Raw genomic sequence first — 23,691 nt, 5'->3', positions numbered from 1 at the left:
GTTCTTGAGAAGAAGTCGAAAATGTGAAAAGTTTACAGACAGACAGACGGACAGACGGACGCCGGACAAAATGTGATCAGAAAAGCTCACTTGAGCCTTCGGCTCAGGTGAGCTAAAAATACAGTCATGTACAATGTACAGTAAAACTCGTTCAGTACGAACATAGATATTGCCATATTTCAGGGATGTAACAAAGTTATCTTGGATTCCCACCTATATACAAAAATAACAAAATCCTTATATGAATATATTTCCATTTCTAATTTTTTTCTCTGCGATAACTCTTTGAAAGTTGTCGGAGTTTATTTCTTGATAATTCTGCCGGAATGTAAATTAGGCAGGTCGATAGGTCAGGAGCTAAGGAGGCCTAAAATGCATGCAAATCTCGTGCGCATCTGTCTCTATGTCTGACGCTAAGGAGGCAAAATGTGCATGTAAATTCGTGCGGCTGCCTAGGTGTTTGATGTCAATGGGCGAGGACTACTGAAATTGGCATGGAAGTCCTCATGTAATTTAAGTCTATGTCTACATTTTTAAAGTCTTAATCTACCATTTTATTTCGCACTGAAATGAAAATATAAGGAATCACTGTCTAGTTAGGAGAGTATGCCAGGGACATCAACAAAAGTGGGAAACATGGGATAATTTAAGCATAACGGGCTTCACCCGTTATGCAAATTATCCCATGTTTCCCACTATTGTTGATGCCCTGGCATACTCTCCTAACTAGACAGTGATTCCTTAAATAACCATCGAATTACTGATATGGCAAAATAATTTTATAGGTCCCAGTGATATGGTCATAACCGAGTTTTACTGTACTTCCAAACAAAGACACATTTTGACAGTACATAAATAAAGAGCACATCAGAGGACAAAAATCAATAGAAATTGAAAATGATCCAAACGTATATGTTTTAATGATCATATTTGTCATGGACTGTTCAAGAGAATGAGTATTTCTTGAAAACAATATAATTCTTCTGCACAAACAAGTATCTTTTCTACATTATTTATAACATGAACTGTTAATCAGTAAATCAAGTATTACTAATTTAATTACTGTAAACCAATTTTTATTTGCAACATCTTTTATTTATTTTGGAATCCATCCATGACTAATAATTTTCAAGATTGAAGCACCTTCATTTAGGTAAATGAATGGTTCGCTATGACTACTTTTTAGTATAATCATGTAAAAGAAGACAGACAGACTTATGGGTATTTCTCATTCATGAGTAAAAGTACATGTGTATATAGGTTTATGGAACTAGTATCTTGTAGCACTTCTAGCAGATGATTTACTTATAAAAAAACAAAAAAAAAACAGATAAATGTAGTATTTAACTCATGTTCACCATAATTATGCATCTTGCATGTTTAGTGATCATATAATTTTTACGTTGAAAAGTTAAATCAAATTGAGAAACAGCTAATTAATACATGTAGTTACATATATATCATCAAAGAAAATAATATTCAATAACTGATATCATTAGTTTAATACATTAATTGTCTAAGGCTACAAATAAAACTTTTTTTTCAAAAAAAATATCTAACTATTAAGTTAGACCCGTTTTTAAATTAATATCTTCTTGGTTTTGGGGAAAAGGGGGGATGGGGGGTTACAGTGCTATGTACATGCACAAACAACCAAGTACATAATAACTATTAATCACATTTCATGGGGTCAAATTTTTGTGGTTTGAGGAAAAAAATTAGTTCAATGGGCTTTGATTTCCTTGTAAATCCTTGTTAAAGAAATATTTGTTGAGATGTTATGTTTTTTTAAATAATATTTGAATTTCTTTTCACATGAAAACAACAAAAATTAAACCCCCATGAAAATTGGCAGTTTAAAGTTTTCTGTGTTGCAGAGCTAATATCAAATCACAATGAGTAATAAAAAACTGGAAATTAATATCAACAGAAAAAAACATACATGTATAAAATAAATAGACTCAACAATATTTGGAATAATAAAAAAGACATTTTAGAAAGTCATGTCACTCGGCTAAACAACTACAAATTAATCATTTTAAAAAAAATGGTAATTTTTTTTCTTTTTTTTTTCATGACTGTAAGCAAATCATACATGTATCACGGCTTACATGTAAATGACAAAGCAAATTTGAAAAGCTATTAATTCTGGAAGTAAAATGAATTTACATACATTTTTTGACATACAGTACAAAAATAAATTTTGTAAAAAAAAATATCAAATGTGTCATGACCCAATTTCCAATCTATGTAGACAAAGAAATAAATAATAATAATTTTAATAATAAATCGCAATACAGAGAGGGAGAAAATAACAGTTTTTAATAAGCCAACATCTAAGGGAAAATCAAATTAAAAATATGTAATACGTGGGAAATTTTCGAACATGTCCAGGAGAAATGAAAATTTCCATTTTGCAGGAAACATTGTGCATATCGGTACAAGTATGTGTATATGTTAAAAAAAATAGATATTCCTTATTCAAAAAACAGTTGTACTATACACAATATTTAATATAACACTATTTTGACAGCTCTCTTCCGGGAGTGGACATTTTCAACAAATTAAAAAAAAACAACTTTGACTAATTTTCATATAGAAGTTCAGTGTTCTATATTATTCAAAAATGTTTTTTTAAAAAATATAATCAATGGTATGTGTATAAAATATGCAAAATACAACATGTTTAAACAACATTACATAATATCCCTTTCTTTAAACAATTCATCCAAACTGTTTTCCATGGCCTGATTCGTTCCCTTTAGTCCATCGACAACTTTTTTGGCCCACTGGAAATACTCTTTTACCCGGCTTTCTTGCCATCCACAAGGTGTGCATCGATTGAGATCTCGCAGATTGTACAGCTTGTCCGCCAGCTTGACCAGCTTAGCTTTGTAGCTCGTGTGCGGAGCATGGTCTATCTGTTGCTGCTTCCGTTCAAGCTTGGGAAGATTTTTGTCATCAGTTACTTCTCTAACAAGACCTGAAAAATGAAAAAAGGAACATAGATATTTACAAAATGCATGTAAAGCTGGGGATTATAGTCTCCGCCTGAGGTTTAAGATTGAGTCACAGATCTGAGGGGGTTTTTTGGGGGGTGCAGGTGGGGGGAGTAGGGGAGATCATCACAATCTCCTTCTTTCTGTAATATTACAATGTCATTTAATCTATTTTTGGAGAGGAAATTCTCTTATGTTTTATTTACATGAACTGATATTAGAAGAATTTTGGACCAAATGAATAAAAATGCTGATCCTCAATTCCCCTATCCATTCCCCTCCCCCACCTCTCTCTCTCTCTCACTCTCTCTCTCTCTCTCTCCATTTTTTTTACCTGTGACCTCTTCCCCAAAATTGTCCAAAATTTCTTCAAATGTGGTGTTAGTATCTTCCACTGTGTCATGGAGTAGGGCTGCCTGTTGATATAAATACATATATTTAGTTGATTGATATTTAAGTGCGTGTTACACTAATGTTTAACTTATTCATTGCATGGTTGCGGAGTGATTGAAATATTCATGCAGGATAATTTATGATACATAAATACACCTCATAGTAATAACATATCATGTTGTATAGTGCTTTATATTGTTTTACATTACAATTTCAATTAGTACATGTAATTGTAAAAAGGACATGAAAATAGACCATAAATCATATAGATCAAGCAAGTTTATACAAATAATCATGTTTATATGCCAATTCAAAACACGCAATTATCTAAAAGCAGGTATAAAAATTAAATGTAAGCAACAAGCCATGCATAGTAATTTAACGTTAATATTTTGGTAGAAAAATGTTTTTTTTTTACATGAATAACAGCTAGTAGTATTCTGAACATATATTTCAATATGGTGCAAAAATACATGTACCCCACTGTGAGTAACCAAAAACATATTTTGTGCCACTGTATATTACAGTCAAACTTGTCTTAGCGGCCACCCGAAATCAACGGCCACTCGCGGTCAGCGGCCACTTTCAGTTCCCCCCGATGATTTTTCCTATATATTTTAACTGGAATAAACGGCCACCTGTGTAACGCGGCCAGCGGCCACTCAAATCCTCCCCCAACAGTCTTATTGACACTGTAATAGGGGGCCATTTCGTCACTTGTTGCGATTCTATCACATCTTTTAAACGTGTTAGCTTGGGTAATTATATCCTCGATAGTCAATTTAACCTATTAATGCAATTAAACAAATTGTTTTTAGATACGCTGAACTCTGTTTGTGTTTATGAAAAAAAATATTTGTCCTGTTAAATCAATTTGTAATTATTTTTCAAGATCGCCGATTGAAAAATTAAAAGAAATTAATTACTTCAATTGATACTTTTCTCTAGCTAAAGAAATTCACACCTTTTAGATTTTGATTCCATGTAGAAGCCCTTATTGCTATTCTTGTAAAAACAAAGTGCTTCATATGACATGATTATCTCGTAAATTTCACCAAGAAGAGAGGATCGATAGGGATTAGTCACGCTCTACTGCATTTGACACCTGTGTTATGATGATTTTCAACTGCGTAAATACATCTCTCTGGTCAACTGGTTAATTTTATTTGTGTGTCTGTATATGTTAAATAGAAATTATGACAGCTTTATAACCAATAAAATTAATCAGACTTCATAAACTTCAGCAAGTAAGTTAATTACCGATTAATTAAGTTGAGGGGGACGGGGGCGGGTTACACTGCTGACTATCTTTTTAACATACACTGTATATGTAAGTAAAATTTTTATTGACATATTTTTACTTAAATTCCTATGCTTTATTTTATTTACCATTACACTGTATTTTTGTGTATTTTTTTCTTTATAAAAGGATAATAGTCAGCCACTGTATGTATTTATTAAAATGAAAATTAAAAGAAAGTATTTAATAATTCAATGTAACAAAAGCACACTTATGAATGCAAGTTATGTTTAACTAATATGTAGGAACAGAAACATGCACAAAACCTTAAACATTTCGAATCCTTTAATATTCTTTTTAAATGAGCTTGAATTATTATATATACACATAAAAAGCTTTCAAGAAATTGAACTGTTTAATTATGATTGATTAATTTAACTGTACTGCTTAATGTTGTTTATTTATTGACCAAATGTCCTTTTCGAGGGCAAACTGGAATAAGAGGCCACCTGTCTTAAGTGGCCAGTTTCCGGACTTCCCAAATGTCGCCTCTTAAAACAAGTTTGACTGTAATTGCAATATTTTGTACTCTACTCAATAAATTATATATTTTGTGCCACTGTATATTAATTCCAATATTTTGTACTCTACTCAATAAATTATATTGTACCTTTAGTTACATAGACATTTAATGCATTGCACCTGACAACTGACATATTGCACTCTACCTAAGCATTAAGATATTGCACTGTACCTTGTTACTGATATTGCACTGTACCTGACATTAGTTATTACATTGCACCTGACAATAGACATATTGCACTCTACCTGTAAGCATTAAGATATTGCACTGTACCTCGTAACTGATATTGCACTGTACCTGACATTAGATATTGCACTGCAACCTGACAATAGATACAACACTAATAAAACCTTCAGACAAGATTTACACATGAAATAATGAATGGCATTGTACCTGAATAACTGCTACATCTGTTATACCTGCTTCTTGTGTTAGAATATTCGCCACACCTACAAAAAAATGGAATAACATAACAATCTCAAATTACTTGTATAATTCTATTTGCCATGTGAGAGAGAGTGAGAGAGGATTGATAGAGAAAGAATATTATGGACCTGGATCCCTTTACCTCTAAGAGAAGTGCTTTAACATCTTTACCAGCAGAGCTATTTAATATGGCATTCAATCCGTAATAACTGTAAACCAACTTTTATTCAGGTCTTCTTTTATTCGCGATTTTTCAGTTTAGAATAAATCCGCGACAATTAATTTTCACAAATAATTAAGGAAACATATTGTCTACAAAAAAGTTGAAATAAATGGTTTGCAGCAATTAATATTCGTGACTTAAAGTAGGTCACAAAACTCACGAATATTTCTTGCACACCTATAAAAGTTGGTTTACAGTACTGTAAATAAATTTTGTCTGCAGCCACATGCCTCCCTCTCTGTAAGATGTATTTGCCACGTACCCCCCCCCCCCCCCCCAACTCCCCCAACCACAACCAGGTTTTTTTCCTGGAGGTTTTTCATTGGTCATCTTTTTTTCGTAGTTCTATTTGACAGCTAGTTCTGGCACCAAAAGTATATAAAGGAAAGAATTAAGAGAAAACAATATATCTCATCAGGATTCAAAACTCATGGATCCCTTTACTATACATATGTTTTCTGTACTCAACAAAACACCTGCCACCAAGAAATGAGTTACACTAGCTGTCTGACCTGCTCATTAACAAACAAATGAATTTCTAATATTGCGTAGAATGTGTTAATTAGCATACGTAACAGCCAAGAGAGTTAGGAGAAAAATGAAGTGGACTGGAAATGGGAATTTGAACCTAATGGTCCCAATGAGTGAGCTATCTGGCTAGTTCTGAGTAATCAACACCCTCTGACTGCCACATATCTCACACCTTTAAGGTCCTCGGCCGCTAAGAGCATGAACCCAGTATGTTAATTACACATTGCAGCCCGTTATGGCACTAAATATTTATACACTGGAGAGGAGAAAAATATAAATTTGTTTAGCAGACTGGGATTCAAACTTGGGTCCTTCCTGTGAGGTGCTCTACCAATTGAGCTAACTGGCCACTGGAAATTGAAAACGTCTGACAGCCACACATAGTGGGTAACCAACAAAACAAAAACTTCATTAGCTTTCGTCTCCTTATTTCAGTCTCACTTCCTGAACAAAATTTCCTTATTTGTTACAAATTATTATGTAATTGTTTACGTATACAAGAAAATGAACTAATGAAGGAGTCCGTATAAAGGAGAAGAACTGTGTGCATGCATTGCTGATAAGGGGTCCTGTGAAAATTAAACTGTTCATAAAACAATATTCAAAAATAAATTTTTATCACCTATTGGATGATTAATGTATGGTGTGCCTTCTTTATCTTTTCTTCTTTGATCTTTATGTTTAATGGCTGCAAAATTTGAACAACGGATAATTTCTGAAACTGCTGACATGATATTTTTTCGTTTTTCCTGTTTGTTTAATTATCACCGAGGAAATTCGCGACGATGACGGTTTACGGCATGACTGGATGACGTAAATCATATTTTAGATAAATGATGGTATAATATTATAGCATAAAGAAGAAGATTCTGTTAATACCTGTTTAAAACTAGCTTTAAAATGTGATTTTTAATACTTTTATGGTCTTGATATTGTCATAAAAGTCAATTCCCGCCAGAAATCACAGTCTCGCGTGATTTCGCGATCGCAAAATTTATGATGGCGGCTCACATTGTGAAGATTTGTTCTAAAATATTTCATCGATAATCGGAGATAATTACGCTTAACTGTGTAGACGCGTTTTTTTTACTTTCTTTTGTGTTAATGCAAGTGAAAACCTAGCCGTGAGTTTTATGCATTTAAGTTTATAGAGTACATCGGTTTTAAGAACACTGATTATCATTTTTCTCTGCCGATAGTAAACTAAAGATGGCTAACATTAAAACTGATTACCAACCTATGGATAAAATATTTGCCAAAATGAAGGGATACCCTCATTGGCCAGCTAGGGTAAGTGCTCATGTACTAATTCTATGTGTTAATGCATATATTTCTGTCGTAGTTAACTACCATGGCCATGTGGTTAATTTGCAAATTATATTGATGTTATCATCCAAAGTTGTTTCTGGTCCTTTTATGGGAACATGCAGTTGAACACTCACTATTTTAATGCAGGCTATAGTAAAGCCATATTGCATGATAACTTTGTCGAAGTGGTTTGAAGCTATTTATGTATGCATGTAATGTTCACAATTACTGTAAATAAACTTTTATTCGTATGCGAGTAATATTTTCGAAGATTAATCGTCGTGAAATAGCAATCATTTTGCTTAGTTTTTGTAGAGAATGTTTCCTTAGTCACAAAAATTGATTGTCTGAGATTGATTTTAAACTGATGAATCGCGAATAAAAGATGACGGGAATAATGGAATAATAGTTGGTTTACATTGTTATGTCAATTGAATGATTATCATAGACAGTGCAACATACAGTAAGAATCTTTAGATGTAACTTTTTTCATTTGAATTTCGATCCAACTTTCAGAGCTGTGGAAAACTTTTTCAGATAGCCAGTCATTCAGACCGGCAAGAAGACAAAATATGCCGGTCCGAAGTGATTTTTGCCGGTCTGAAATAGTATAGTTGCAAAAATGAAAAGAAAAGCATTACATTTATTTTCTTAAGTACACTTTACTTAATAAAACATTAAAAAAGTCTTCATTTCCAAGTCTTCCTTTTCGTTTTTTTGCATTTATAACAGTTACTAGATTGCATCACTTTTTGACAGGTAACAATGATAATTCTGCATAATAAACATAATTGTTTTTAAAACATTTTTGCATTTGGGAATTATATTTTGCCTCGAAAATGAGTCTAAGAAACTCTGTGCATCGATAATAAAGATACCAATATCATGAACATGATCGATGAAAAAAACGAAATCTGGGACAGTCGAAACGACGGAAGTATTAGGTTTACCGCTTTACTCAACTGTGTTTGAATTTTTTTCTGTCAAAATGTTTTTCATACCCAGCTATTTAGCCTGTGTTATCTTTTTTTAAGATGTTTTTTACCTAATTCTGTCCCATTTGTAAATTTAAAAGGTCATGCGAGACAATGCTGGTTTCGCTTTCATTTCCTATAGCCTCGATCTCGTGCAAAGAAAAAGTATTGCGTAATCGTTTATAAGGTACGATAACCTAGCTGGTAATAATCTCAGCGAGATGTCGTAGGGACTAAAATATTTGGTCGGACATCCACTACGAAGTGGACGTCCGACCAAATATTTTAGTCCCTACGACATCTCGCTGAGATTAAGCTGGGAAGTGTGCAGCTGATAGGCCTAAATCAAAAACCTTTAACAAAGAAAGAGGTCGGTCATTTGGGCCGACATCGATAGCATTTTTACCGGTCACAGGCATTTTTTGCCGGTCTTGCCGGCATGACCGGCAGTTTTCCACAGCTCTGACTTTTCAAACTACTCAGAAAACATTTTGAAGTCAAGGATGAAAAAGAAATGTGGATAAAAATTTCCCTGTATACATGTTTAGTAATATTAAGTTTCTTCTATTGCAGATTGACAAGCTGCCTCCAGGAATTGACAAAGCACCTAAAGGAAAATTTCCTATCTTTTTCTATGGAACTCATGAAACGTAAATCTAAAGAAGTTATTGAATGAAATTAAAATATTGAAATTAGTTATCCAAATAAATTTACAAACAAATGTTAATTCAAATTTACAGTGCTTGTTGTAATGATTGTAGTGTTTATTCTAATTACTTTGTACATCATGTCGTATTTTGTGCATTATTTAGACTGAGCAGGTATTAATACTGTTTAATTTAATTTTCAGAGCATTTCTTGCACCTAAGGACATTTACCCCTATGACAAATACAAAGAGAAATATGCCAAACCACAGAAGAGGCTGGGGTTTAATGAAGGATTGTGGGAAATTGAAAACAACCCAACAGTGGTGTTCATGGGAAATGTAAGGAAACCATTGCGAAGTTTTAATATTAGCAAAACTTTGCCAAAACATTCAAAATGATGCCAGAAGAGAAGTCATATATTCTTTTCAATACTTCTGTTGTTTGGGCAGTTGTTATAATGTCAAAGTATGATATTATACAAATGTTCATGATACACAATCTTAATGAAAGAAATCAAAAATCTGCCAATTTTTTCAAAAACAGAGCACATGTATTAGACATTCAGTCTATTCGCTTTAAAGGTAGACAATAATACATAGAGGCAGTCAATAGGCTTGTTATAAATTCACACATACGTTAATTTTCATTCCCCATAGCTTTAAAATGTATTTAAAAATTATTGGAATACATATACAAGATTTTATAACAAATCAACATTGTGTTTTCTAGGCTCTAGGGCATTTCATTAAAATGATAAGATCACATTTAAAGCATTAATCTATTTTGTAGCAACAACAAGAGGCAGAATCCCCCGAGGCAGAAGAGGAAGAAGATGAGATGGCCATCGATGAAGAGGAAAAACCACTGAAAGGAAAAAAGGTGAGGGGGACACCCCCACCCTCCAAATACTTAAAACTCAAAATAGAAATATGCAGAGTTAAGACTGAAGCTAGCTCTGAGAAGAGGTTTAGAATATTTGTTTCATTTACAGAAAGGAAAATTAGGAACATGATATTCAATTAAAAGTAAGTGTTTGGGGTGGGATGTTGGAAGGGGGATTAGAGCAGAAATCTCTCTGTCACTGCTTTTCACAGAAATCTTGCAATGAAAATGTTTTAAGTTGAATTCTATGTAAAGCAAGGTGACCACATTGTCAAAGGAGTTATCAATTTAAAAAAATAATACAACTTGTTGGGAATGGTATTTGTTTTAGAAGTAAGAACTAAGAAAAAAAGGAAGCAAGGTTCTCACTCCACTTTTGGGGAATAGGGCTGGGGCCATAAAGTTAGAAGAAAAACATCTTTTTGGGAAATTTTTGGATAACCATTATATACTTTAAAATCAAGATATACTGCTTTTCTGGTCTTTGTTATCAATAATGACCCCAGGCCAGTTTTAGACAATTGAGAGCCCTGGGCAAGTAAAGCTTTTGGAAAGAAAGCTATACTAGACAAAAAATGTTAAGGAAGGAGTAAAATATAATGGTATGGGGAAATTTCTAAATACTATTTAGCCCAGCAGGAAAGGACAATGATCGGAAAGATGTCTCATTAATATACAGGAGAGGTCAAAGATAAAATCAGTTACTGAATTGCTTCTTTGTTTTATAGAAGCAAGCAAAACCAAAACCAGCCCAGAAAAGAAAGAAGCCAACCACTGGGGTAAGTTGTAATGTTCTGAGTATTTTACTGAGAATATAGCTTAGGATTTTAAATACTTAAACATATGCATGTACATGTAGTTTTACTGAGTGTCAAAATATGAATTTACTGATGTAATGAGTTAAGAGCAACTATATGGGAATGGTGTATTTAGTGGGTGAAAAATAGTATAATGACACTTATGTTCACACATTATGATGTGTTCAAAATACTTGCCATGATTGATGATTTTTTTGTTTTTTAGGGTAAGCCAGCTAAGAGAGCCAAGAAAGAGAAAGTGGTGGAGGAGAATGAGGAAGAGGAGGAGGAGGATTTAGATGAGGAGGAAGAGGAGTCAGGTCCCTCCTCAGATAACCCTGAGGATGAGGTACAGTAATAAATAGCAACAAGTTTTGTGACCTTTAGCATGTTCAGCTCGCAAATATTGATTGTCGTGAATCATTTACATGTATTTTTTTATTTAATTGTACAAAAATTTCCTTAGGTCGCCAAAACTAATAAAAAGTCATGAATTGATTTAAAACTGCCGAAATCACAAAAAAAGATGATGCAAATGATAATTGGTTTACAGAGCATCGTAGTAAAAACACTTCTGTTAACCATTATATGTGTCATCTTTATTCATGATTTGTCAGTTTTAAATCAATCTGCAACAAATTATTTTCACGACTGAGGAAACATTCTCTACAAATACTAAGCAAAATGATTGTTTCGGGACAATTAGTATTCGCGATTTACAGTAGATTGTGGAACTCGTGGATATTTCTCGCACACAAATAAAAGTGCAGTTTACAGTATACATGTATATGAAACAAAGTATAACATGGATATCATGAATTTAGGCTTGTAGTGAAGTGATATTCATAATCCATTCCCAGTGGATAAAAAATGTTTGTGACCTGAACAGATATAAAAAGTTACTCTTCTAGCTAATCTAAATTGTTGGCTCCTGACACTTGCATCTTTATGTGTGTTTTACTGTATATTAAGATAAATTGTAATTTATTCAATACATATGTACCAGGATACACTGAAATGCAGATAAAACTTGATTTTTAAGAAAAATTATGAAATAAATACCGTATAAGTGGAAATTTTAGTGAGAGGTAAATTTAGGGAATTGCCCTTAAAAATTCGTATTTTATTTTTAGCGATACTTAATTTTAGCGATTTTTAAATACTCACAAAAGAAGCTATTAAAGATAGAACGCAATTAATTTTTTGTGATATTCAATTTTAGCAATCTAAGCACCCTCGATAATAATGCCAAAATTAAATCCTCGCTAAAAATTCTGCTTTTACAGTATGGTAGCGCCATATAAAAGGTTTGATGTCTATCTTTTCTGAATAGGATTTTGAACTGGAAGAGAAACCAAAAAAGAAAACCCCTCCAAAGAAAAGAGGGAGAAAGAGTGCCAGCAAGAAGGCAGCAGAATCAGATGACAGTGAAGAAGAAAAGGACGAGGAAAGTGAAGAGGAAACAGAGGAGAAAGAGAAGAAACCGAAGAAAGCCCCAGCCAGGCCTCGGAAATCAACCACCACACCTCCCAAAAAGGGTAAGGGGGATTATAAACAAAAATAGAAATGTAGACAATTGTATTGATATGATAATGTTCTAATTCTGAGAGAGAAGAGTGTGTCTCAAGTTGCATATATAGTACATCAACTATTATACTGTGTATCTTTTTTCGGCCATTTGTTATATTTTACATGTATTTGGGCACAATTAATTAAAAACATTTGTGTTTCATTAAGACATACACTATAAGAGTTTCTTTCCTTATTACATATATTTGTTCAATTTTTGTCAATAATTTGTTAATTTTTTCAATTACTTAGTTGTAGGAAGACCTTCAACTGGAGGAAAAAAGAAAGCTGCCAACAAAGTTGTATCCAGTGACAGTGAAATCAGTAGTGACAGGTATGACTGTGTTCACTTTGTCTGTCTGTTTGTCTTCTGTTTAAAGTTAATTGAAGAATTTTTCAAAAGAAAATGAGAGCCTCTCTAAAGGCTTCAAGCATTGCACTGATAACTGGCTGAAAATTTACTATATGTTCGAAGGTTTAAATAGTTTTATTATACCCCCGCAAACGAAGTTTAGGGGGGTATATTGGAATCACCATGTCCGTCTGTCTGTCCGTCTGTCTGTAGACAAGATTTTGTCCGGACCGTTTCTCAGAAACTGTTGGATGGATTTGTCTGAAAATTTATACACTTATTATTCACCATATGAAGGTGTGCACCTGGTATTTTCATCATGATTGGATGATTTTTCTGCATTTTACAGGCATTTTTTCTTTTTTATTTTGTTGTTTTGTTTGGCTCATAACTAGAAAACTATTAGACTTACAATCATCAAACTTGGACAATTTATGCATCTTGGGTAGACGGTGTGTCACGACCTATTTCAAGGTCACTGTGACCTTTAATTTAAGTGATTTTTTTTTAAAAAACTAAGTCTTTAAAATTTTAAATTTCATAATCCTAAAAAATGTAAAAATATAGTTGTATCCTTATTAAAAAATGCTAAATTAAGTAAAAACTTATTTTTTATCATATACTTTACAGCAAATTCTATAACAAATGTTAATGATTTGAGAGGAATTCAGTTTGTCCCATGGGCATAATTATGAAGCACTGGTCAAGGAGAATTTTTGATAGCAGAAATGTGCATGTCAAATTAGAGAGAAATTAATGAGTTCATTGTCCGGAGTTAACTGGCAAGAGCATCTCTAGATCTAATCTTAATTTATCTCTTGGGAGTTGGGCAAAAAGAAATGGCCTTATAGTTGCTTGTGTTAATTAAAAGAGTTCTTGATGGCTGTAGTTCAGATAAAGATCTTTCAATTGGTGTAATGTAATTAAAACAAATTGATGTTTTAGTGTATGATTAAAACTGAATTAGTATTGTATAATATAATTAAAATTAATTATACATGTGTTCATTGAAAAAAATTACATTTCAATTTTTATATATTTGCAACAAATTGCAGTCATGTCTCACTTAGAATTTTATAGTCTAAAGAATAATTAATTTTTGATTTTTTTTTATTAGACTGTAGCATTTCCATTATTTCATAAAATATGCAAGAAACAATTTAAAGCGGCAGATGGATATTTGTTAAGCTCTAACACAGCCAGTTTAGAATTATATGATGTATTATTTGTTTTAATTAATCCCTACACTGTAAGTTTCTTAGAGATGTATGTACAATATTTTAAACATGATAAGAAATGGAAATTAGATCATTGAAATCTGTGTCAATCTGTTAATCAAAGGTTACTTAATTTTCTTGCAACCTAACCAATTTATGATTATCGAACAATATTTGATGGGCGTATCATGCTGTGGCAAGGCACTATATTAGACAATAGTGAATACCTCTTACTAGATCCATAAAATATTTCTGAATTGGCACCTACTCTGAAAAACCCAGCGGGGGTATTTGTCCCTATTGGACAGTTCTAGTTTTATTTTACCATTAACACAATATAATGATGAAAGGTTAAACCTTGGTATCTTAAACACTGATATCTTCAATACCATGACTATGACAAGATGATTTTGAAATCCCAAATACATATTCTCTCTGTATTTGAACTTTGGATTTCCCGTTGGCAAATATCTGAATATCTAAAAGTTGTTTTCTCTTGCTCATGGAGTTTGAGATAGCGAAGTTTGACTGAACATAATATACCTGAACGGAGGAAGAATCTTAGCTCTTATTTCTATATCTGTAGTGATTCTGAAGAAGAGGTCAGCAGTTGGAAGAAAAAAGATGAGGAGAGGAAGAAAGCAATGGAGAAAAAACTCAAAGAAGCTGAGGAAAAGTAAGTTTTTATTGCAGGATGGGGATGGGGGTGATAATGTTTAATTTTGTTGAGGTAGGTGGAAAAAAAATTTTTCAAGAAAATTTCAACATGCTTGCTGTTCATACATGTTAGACGACAACATTCTAAGAAAAAGAATTTTAAAAAATAATGCTTCTTGCAAGTTAAAAAAAAGTTTTGTGTCGGCTATATTAAGCTAATCAGTCAGGTAAAGAATAATTTTTTTACGCCCCCCATCGAAGAAGGGAGGGCATATCGCTTTGCTGCTGTCTGTCGGTCAGTCTGTTGGTCCACTTAGTTTCCGTTCATTTTCTTTGCAACTGTTGCACATACTGAAATGAAATTTGATATACAGATATATCACATGAATATCTAGGTTCAAGTTTTGTTTTGGGTACGATCGCATCATTTTTGACAGAGTCATGCCCCTTGGACTTAGAAAATTTTCAATTATTTGCAGTTTCCGTTCATTTTCTTTGCAGCCATTACATATACTGAATAGAAATTTGATATACAGATATATCACATGAATATCTAGGTCAAATTCTGTATGGGGTACAACCGCACCATTTTCGACAGAGTTATGCCCCTTGGACTTGGAAAATTTTTCAATTATTTGCAGTTTCTGTTCATTTTCTTTGCAACCGCTGCACAAACTGAAATGAAATTTAGCGTACAAATTTATCAGATGAATATCTAGGTCAAATTTTGTTTTGGGTACGATTGTACCATTTTTGAAAGAGTTATTCCCTTTTGGACTTGGAAAAATTCCAATTTGGGGGGAGGGGTGCATAAGTGTTTTACAAACATCTCTTGTTAGATAATGAATTAGTAAAAAACGAAAAAACAACCAAATAAAAAAAGACTGAATTGAATATTATTTTTTTGTCCATAAGAAATGCCTATTTAATTTCCTTAAGTTCCAAAATAACTTAAGGAGGATATGATTTATAACAGGAGGAAGAAAGAGGAGGCGGAGAGGATTAAAGCCATCCGAGCGGAACAGAGACTGGCCGCAAAAGAGGAGGGGGAAGAAGATCAGGAGGAGGAGGACGAAGAGGAGGAGGTAAAGCCGAGGAAGAAGTCCAGGAAAAACAAGGAAGAAGACAAGGTAAGCCAGGGCCAGGTATCAGGGTTCAAAAGACCTTAATTTGGTTTGTGAGTTCCTCTACTTTTTATGGCCCCTTCAAAGTAGGGAGGACATATTGCTTTGCTGCTGTCTGTCGGTCGGTCCACTTAGTTTCCGTTCATTTTCTTCACAACCGTTGCACATACTGAAATGAAATTTAGTATATGGATATATCACATGAATATCTAGATCAATTTCTGTTTTGGGTACGATCACACAATTTTTGACAGAGTTATGCCCCTTGGACTTGGAAAAATTCCAATTATTTGCAGTTTCCGTTCATTTTCTTTACAACCGTTGCACATACTGAAATGAAATTTAGTGTACAGATTTATCACATAAATACAGTATCTAGGTCAAATTTTGTTTTGGGTACGATCGCACCATTTTTGACAGAGTTATGCCCCTTGGACTTGGAAAAATTCCAATTTGGGGGGAGGGGGGCATAAGTGTTTTACAAACATCTCTTGTTGAATTGAGATTTTAGATGGAAGGCAGATTATGGCATATATTTTTTTGTAAAATAAAGATGGTTTAGTTCTACTTTCAGCATGTTTTAATTCAAAAAATGTTAATTTCTTGGAAAATGCCATGAAAAATTCAATTTTCGATACCTTGAACAATTTGGAATTTGTACCCATTTGAAAAAAAAGAATGAAAAGATATGATGAAATCTCAAGAGAAAATTCATTGTTTTGTACAATTACTTGTATTCTGTTTTAGACAACAGATGAGGAAACCCAATCCAGTACAAGAAAAACTTCTAAACATGTCAAAAAGAAAACGGAAAAACCAGAGTCCAAGAAACAAAAAGTGGATAAGAAGAAAGAGAAGGACAAGTCAAAGGAAGGAGAGGAAGAAGAGGAAATGGAAGAGGGAAAGGAGGAATCCACAGAGGAAGGAAAAACAGAGGATAGCAGTAAGGAGGAAAAATCCCCCAAGAAACCAGTGATAGAGTCAGATACGGAGGAAACGGAGGGGGTGGAAAAGTCAGAGGAAAAAGTGGAGGAAGGGGTGGAGGAAAAAAAGGAATCCAAGGGGGAGGAGGAAAAAGACATTGTGAATGAGGTAAAAAAAATTAGTTCTTTTGTGAATGAGGTAAAATATTTGTAAAATAAATTTTTCTGTTAAAATGAATTGAATAATGCATGCACTTGTACTTTTTGACAATGTGGATCTCATTTTATTTACTTGATATTTGCATGTATTTAAGAATTTAAAAATCGTTTTTAAAAAAAGTGTGCTTTTTAAACAGTTGAAAGAGGAAATCCCAAAAGAGAAAGAGAAATCGGTGAGTATATCTTGTCTATTGTCAATGATGAAAGGAAAATTATTACTGTAGATCACTTAATTTTCGCGAAACCTTATTTTCGCGAGATAGTCATTTACTCTTTATAAGCGAGACAAAATTTTTACGAATTGTGGTCATTGCTCTATATAATCTTAAGGAATACTATTAAATGCGAGAATGAAATTTTCGCGAGCATATTGTCTCGCGAAATTACGCGAAAATAAAGTTCTCGCAAATAAATAGTGATTTACAGTAAATAGAAAATCTGTAGGAAAGTTGATTTTTTTTTTTTTTTATCTAAAGAAGATTCTCTTTTGTCTTGTCAAATAGAAGGAAGACGTAGAGAAAGAGAAGAAAGCTAAAATTGCCAGGGAAGAAGCCAGACGAGCCAGAGAGGAGGAACGCCGACGAAAACAGGAAAGAGAGAGGGAAAGGGAACGCAAAATGTAAGTCAGGGCCATAGAGGTTTGACTTGGTCAAAAAAACTAGTATAGATTAAGAGAAGAGGGGTTTATCATGTTGTACTTGTAACCTGGTTTATCATGTTGTACTTGTAACCTGGTAACATGAACAATAAATTTTTCGGGGGTATTATTAGGAAAAAAAACTGATTCTGATCTGTTGTTCATTTATAGCTCATATGGGGTACCCCTGCTTGTACATGTAATATTTAAAAATAGGAATCAGTAGCATGGTTACTCTGGTAGAAGGGTTGCCTTTAGACTGATCTAGGGTACCATTTGTTTTGATAATAAGTGCATAATGCATGGGAATTACCATTTTTGAAGACTAGGTGTAAAAATAAAATAAAATTTGAAAATTTCTTTTTGTAGCAAAGAAAGGGAGGAAGAAAAAGAGAGAAAGAAGAAGGAAAAGTATGAACAAAAGAAGAAAGAAAAGATCAGTTGTAAGTGACAAGTTTCAGAAGTTGAAAAGTGAATGTTAAGAAAGTTGTCTTAGTATGCATGTCTTCTTTAAAAATTGCATGAAAATATTGGAAGGAACATTTATTGAAAAAGTAGATTTTTTAACAACAAAATGAACTTTTTATAGATCAACATGCACCTGCTGATTGATTCATTTTTCTTGAATACATTTATAAATGTAATGCCCTGTTCACACGGAGAATTTAATTCGAATTAAACGTAAAGTTACTGCGAATTAGCTTCGCTTAGCATTCACACGGAGAATTTGATGCGAATTAGTTTAATTCGAACTACTTTACTGTGCATTAAATTACTTCGCATTAGCTCCGTGTGAACGCTAAGCGAAGCTAATTCAAATTAAATTCTTATGCATGCGTAATGGCAAAATTTAGTCAAATGCCACTTGTCAGTGGTCAGCTTTAGGTACTTGTGCTATTTTTGAGTGAAAAACTAAGGAAAATTTTGTTAATCATTAAAATGTGTATGCAGACACTTGCCAGTATGGCAAATGGATCTGCTTCTGCATAAGTTGATTTGCAAATGACGTTATAATAGCCGTGCTGATGCCGGGCTGCAGAAGTAAAATTTTAATTCGCATTAGTTTACTTCGCATTAGCTGTCATGTGAACGCAATTTAATTCGCATTAGTTTGTTTTGTATTAGTTTACTTCGCATTAATTTACTGCGAATTAAACTTGTCGTGTGAACAGGGCATAAATTAATTTTTGATAAGACTAATGTTCACATATAGGAATAATGCCTGTAAACTTTTTAGAGTTTTGTAAGTTTACATTCCATTTTAATTTCTCTTTATCCAAGCTGTAATGAACATGCCATGGCAAGTAAACTGATGTTGAAGACCTGATTTGCTATTTGTGTTTCAGTTATTCACACGGAGGGTATATTAAGTGCTATGGACAATGAGATTAAACTGTGTGTCCAGAGGGAATCAACAGTAAGTATCACATCTCTAAGCATATATATTACATATAGTCTTATAGTCAGCCTCATTATCCGAGTATTCTAGATATCAAGGGTAAAATTCTTAAAAGATATATGTCCAGGACTTCATATCCTCAGTATAAGAATGCTGAGTATATATCTGATACCAAATTTCAACTGTTTTAAAACATTCTGTAGATCCGTGTATTCGGGAGAACCTTTCCCCCAACCCCACCCCCATAATTTTATTATTGTACTAAACTAAAGCTGTTCAAATTTTGAATGCTTTTCTAATTAGCATTTTGTCATGCTGATCTAGAAAGGCTTTGGCCAGTCAAAACCTTAATGAACAAAAATGTTAATATTTTTAATGTTGTTATTGTAGGATGTGGACAAGTGTCTAGCCATTATGGAGGATTTGGATGCTCTGCCTGTTAATCAGGTCATGCTGAAGAAAAACCCAGACATCATGAAAACCATTAAAATGGTAAGTTACCAACCACTAAAACTATCAAAATGGTAATGATATACATGAAAACTATCAAAATTGAAAATGGTAAGTTATACCATCAAAATGGCAAGTTACCTTAAAATCCATCTAAAGCATTACATGTATGTAAGTTACCATCTTGATCACCTTAATCTTCTTGAAAACCACCATGAAGTCATAACAGAAGCAACAAAATGGTAAAGGTTAACAATATTGTAAACCTTACAGATGGTAAGATATCTTGATAATCATTCAGAATGATAAATTGTGATGAAAACCAATCCACATGGTTTGTCAGGAAATGGAAACATTTAACCATAAAAGGGAGAATCATAACTTTTCCCAAAGGAAAACTTGCACCTATTTTATACAAAATAATTATTATAGTCATTACAGTAATTATGCAGAATAAAGTTGGGTCCAGCATTACACACGTTGGGACAAATATTTAACCTGTTTAATAGAGATGATAAGGTCCTATTTTGAATTTTACTTGTATTTACAGCTGAGGAAATATAAAGGCAGTGAAAAGATCCGGTTAAAAGCAGAGGTTATCTACCATAAGTTTAAAGCCTTCTTCTTACAGGGAGATGGGGATCTTAGTACAGTATGTCATACATTTTGCTATACCACAGTGCATCTGTATAATTTAAGGTGCATTGACCCTCTGATAAGAAAGATAACTCTTACTGTGATAAATAAATTTTATTTTTCATAATAATCAAGTTGAAAGACCATGTTTCAGAAAACTTGAAAGTACTTTAAATAGAAAGTTTTTGTATAAAATAAAATTTACATTGTTGTGTGGGTTTTGAATATTAAAATCTTTGGTTTCAGATAATGGAACATCATCATCATAAAAAGCATAAAAATACGGAGACCAAAGAACGAGAAAACAAGGAAAATGAGATATCTCGCGCAACAGGTGAGTTAGAATGGAATTTTATATGATTTATGTTTGTGCTTTGCAATTTGCTCTAAATTTGATATGTATACAAGTTTAAATTTTTCACAAAATCCATACATTATACAAGTACCTGTGCAGTGTATGTAGATAAATATATATTATTATAACAGTAACTTGATCCGAAGGGTCGTATCACGTCGAGTTGACAGGCGCGGATCATCAGATCTAACGAGACGCGAAGCGTCAAGTTTGATCTGATGATCTGTGCCTGTCAACGAGAAGTAATACGGCTCTTCGGATCAAGTTACTGTTATAATGATAAATTTATTATATACCCCCTTATAACTGGCTAAATATATTTAAATAAACCTTTAGAGATAAATTGGATAATATTAATCCATTAAACACAGCATAATAACAAGGGACTTTTTAACGTGCAAGAAAAATAACGTCATATTTCTGCGCACTACGTCATCAGTTTCAGAGAGTGGTGATATGGATTCAGAAAACAACATGTTGGTGATCCGGAAAATCGGATCACGACATCACGTGATAGCGTAAATTCAACAGTAAAATTGGTTGATACACATTAGGTATATAATAAATCATTTGATGTGCACATGCAAGTATACTCAAATAATTTTGACATTTTTCAGAAGTGACATCCAATGTGAACGACTCAACAGACGGAGTAGAAACTCGGCTAGGAATGGATAGTGACGTAATTCCAGGATTAGACCGAGTGTCCGAGAGCGGTCTGGACGCCTCTGCGAGTGATTCGGAACTGACGAAACGTATCGAACAATTAACGGGGGAGGTGGTGGCCAAACTGGAGTCCTGGCCGTCAGACAGTAGTGATAAAGAAGACGGTTTTAAAAGTTTAAAAAGCTGGCCAGAATTGCCTCTGTTGCCAGGTTTATCATTTGATTCTTCTAAGACTGCAAACCATTCGGAAAAACCTAGTATTGATGGAACCAGTGAAATCGCAGCTACGGATAGTGATGTTAAAGTGAATGAGGTTAATTCGAGTGAAAATAAAGATGAAAAAGTATCAGAGAGTGACAAAAGAGAAGAGAAAACGTCACCTTCAAAGGAAAGTGAAAAATCAGATAAAACAAAGACAACTGAACCTGCGGCAGAAAAGTCGGTTTTCTCTCCCCCAACAAATACGTATAGAAGGACATCTAATATTCTTAGTTTACCATTACCGATGATCGACGATGATTCGCAGGATGCGGGGTCGGAAGACGATGCAATGGATATTTCTCCTGTAGTTTCCCCGAAGAAAACGTCTAGTACTAAAGAGACCAAAGCCAACGTGAACCAATCACCAGAGAAAGAGGAGGAAGATCCTTTAGATGAACAGGTAAAAATCAGTGAAAATGAAATTTTTTGGTCTTATTGACTAGTCTATGCCACATTTTTGTCCATCTCAATCACTTAGTTTCTTTCATCAGAAGTGCTTTGAACTGGTAATTTGAAGCACTTTACTGATTTACAAAATGTTTTATAAAGAAAATAAATTTTATAAATTCCCATTTAGACAATTTGAATGGAATTTCAAGTTGCCCTCATGAAAAATAGGTTGCAAATGGCGAGTAGGCGACTGCTAATTTCAAAACCTGAATTTAATATGGAAATATGAATCTCTTGCCAAATTAAACAGAAATAGTGATAGTTTTATTCTTATGACGTGCATTTTCCATTGATCCTTAAATGCCTGTGTTTTGCTTTTCACCAGGAGAGAATAGACCTTGATGCAAGGATACAAGCGATAATGGCCAGCAACACACTCAACAACCTAGAAACAGAAGATAGCAATGGACCAGTGTCACCCACAGATGAAAAACCGGAGAAAGAAGAAGAAGAGGAAATCCTCAAACCTGTGCTTAAAAAAGACATTTCAGTGAAAAAAGTAGAGGTACCCCCGAAAAAAACAGAAAAAGAAGGGGACTCCGATGCAGAACCAATCATGGACGATGACGAACTTCATAGTTTATTAGGAATTTAATGCAATGATCAGAGCTTGGATTTCACAATTATCATGGTTATAATCTGTACTGGTACGTTACGTGTGGGTGTATCATTTGCCCGCGATGATATCACGCCCATGTAAAAAGCTCATCTAAGCTGCTGGTTGATAAAGTCCATCTGCGCCATTGATTAAAAAATGATCCTATTGTTAACTGGTACAGAAGTTTGGGAAACATCCAGAGTTTATCTGTTCTGTTCTTGTAGTATGCTTACTGTGCAGTGTCTATCCCATTGTCACAGATACCTTGGGCTACTTTTTAAAATGTAAAAATTTTATCAAAGAAGGGATAATATCTCTCTGCAGGTCAATGTGTATTGTAGAAAGTTTTCAGATTGAAATGTTTTCCTGAAAGAAACTGGACCTTTAAAGGGTAAAGTGCTTGTACTGTATGCAACATTATTTTTCACCCCCTAATACTTTTGAAAACAATTTTGTGACTTTTCTGAAATCATGTTTATGATTATAATCAAATAATGTGTATCAAAAAAAAATGATAAAAGTAAATATGTCATTGATCTTAAATTTAAATCCTTTGCCAAATGTTTGGAAAATATTCTTTCCAATCTTACCTTTTCTTAACGGTTTTAAAAATTTCAATGTTTGCAAGTTAACGGAACTTTATAGAATTGATTTGATGTAATAGATTGTAAATTTAAACATGTTAAAGGATGCAAAATGGATAAACACTGATCAAAGCTATATATATAAATTGGAATCGTTATCCGTTTACTGTATGCAGGAAAATTTTCATCCGTAGTTTATTTTCTTGTCTTGCTCAGGACAGAAGATTGGTTTATTTAAGTAAGACATACACAGTGTCTTAGGCAAATTGAAAATGGTGGAATATTTTGTTTGCAAGTTGATTAGAGCAAAAAAAGTAGGATAAGATTAACCCTGTATACAATAATTGAAATGCCTATAGACATGATAGAGCATGATACGGGACACACATTTTTTGTTTCCAAATTTGATAAGGTACCTAGGTAGTTTAATGAGATATTCCTGTTGTGAAAACATATTTTTCCTTTTAAATATTTTAAAGTTTTTTCTATTTATCATAGACAACAGACCAGTGAAAAGCTAAAAGTAAATTTAGTAAAACTTGGTTTACATAGAACTCGGTGATAAGAAAATCTTGGTTATAAGAACTTCT

The 23,691-nt window shown here is 33.4% G+C and overlaps 2 protein-coding genes across 3 annotated transcripts; one reads left to right on the top strand and one right to left on the bottom strand.

Annotated features, from left to right (window-relative positions):
* Window positions 1-2,443: 2,443 nt before the first annotated feature.
* On the bottom strand, window positions 2,444-7,285 carry LOC134266780 (guanosine-3',5'-bis(diphosphate) 3'-pyrophosphohydrolase MESH1-like). 2 transcript variants are annotated; one of them, XM_062749011.1, is made up of 5 exons: window positions 7,018-7,285; window positions 5,609-5,664; window positions 5,387-5,410; window positions 3,334-3,415; window positions 2,444-2,983 (listed from the first exon to the last, which is right to left on the bottom strand). In XM_062749011.1, exons 1-5 carry the CDS (start codon window positions 7,124-7,126, stop codon window positions 2,697-2,699), a joined length of 558 nt encoding a protein of 185 aa, XP_062604995.1. In that variant the 5' UTR covers window positions 7,127-7,285; the 3' UTR covers window positions 2,444-2,696. The 2 variants fall into 2 exon arrangements, with proteins under 2 accessions (XP_062604995.1, XP_062604996.1); XM_062749012.1 differs by lacking the exon at window positions 5,387-5,410.
* Window positions 7,286-7,376: 91 nt separating this feature from the next.
* LOC134266782 (hepatoma-derived growth factor-related protein 2-like) lies at window positions 7,377-23,092 on the top strand. The gene is made up of 20 exons (XM_062749013.1): window positions 7,377-7,685; window positions 9,251-9,327; window positions 9,528-9,663; window positions 10,115-10,204; window positions 10,936-10,986; window positions 11,231-11,353; window positions 12,338-12,542; window positions 12,832-12,907; window positions 14,729-14,818; window positions 15,776-15,929; window positions 16,671-17,015; window positions 17,203-17,238; window positions 17,569-17,684; window positions 18,072-18,145; window positions 19,049-19,119; window positions 19,492-19,593; window positions 20,102-20,203; window positions 20,434-20,521; window positions 21,160-21,869; window positions 22,245-23,092. The coding sequence occupies exons 1-20, from the start codon at window positions 7,605-7,607 to the stop codon at window positions 22,512-22,514; spliced, it is 2,997 nt and encodes a 998-aa protein (XP_062604997.1). The 5' UTR covers window positions 7,377-7,604; the 3' UTR covers window positions 22,515-23,092.
* The last annotated feature ends 599 nt before the right edge of the window (window positions 23,093-23,691 follow it).

This window comes from Saccostrea cucullata, unplaced genomic scaffold (genome assembly GCF_032062105.1).
Source record: "Saccostrea cucullata isolate Sc308-1 unplaced genomic scaffold, CSIRO_AGI_Scuc_v1 ctg2892, whole genome shotgun sequence".
Lineage (NCBI taxonomy): Eukaryota > Metazoa > Mollusca > Bivalvia > Ostreida > Ostreidae > Saccostrea > Saccostrea cuccullata.
Note: the sequence above shows the minus strand (reverse complement) of the source record. Positions and strands in the feature narration are given on the sequence as shown.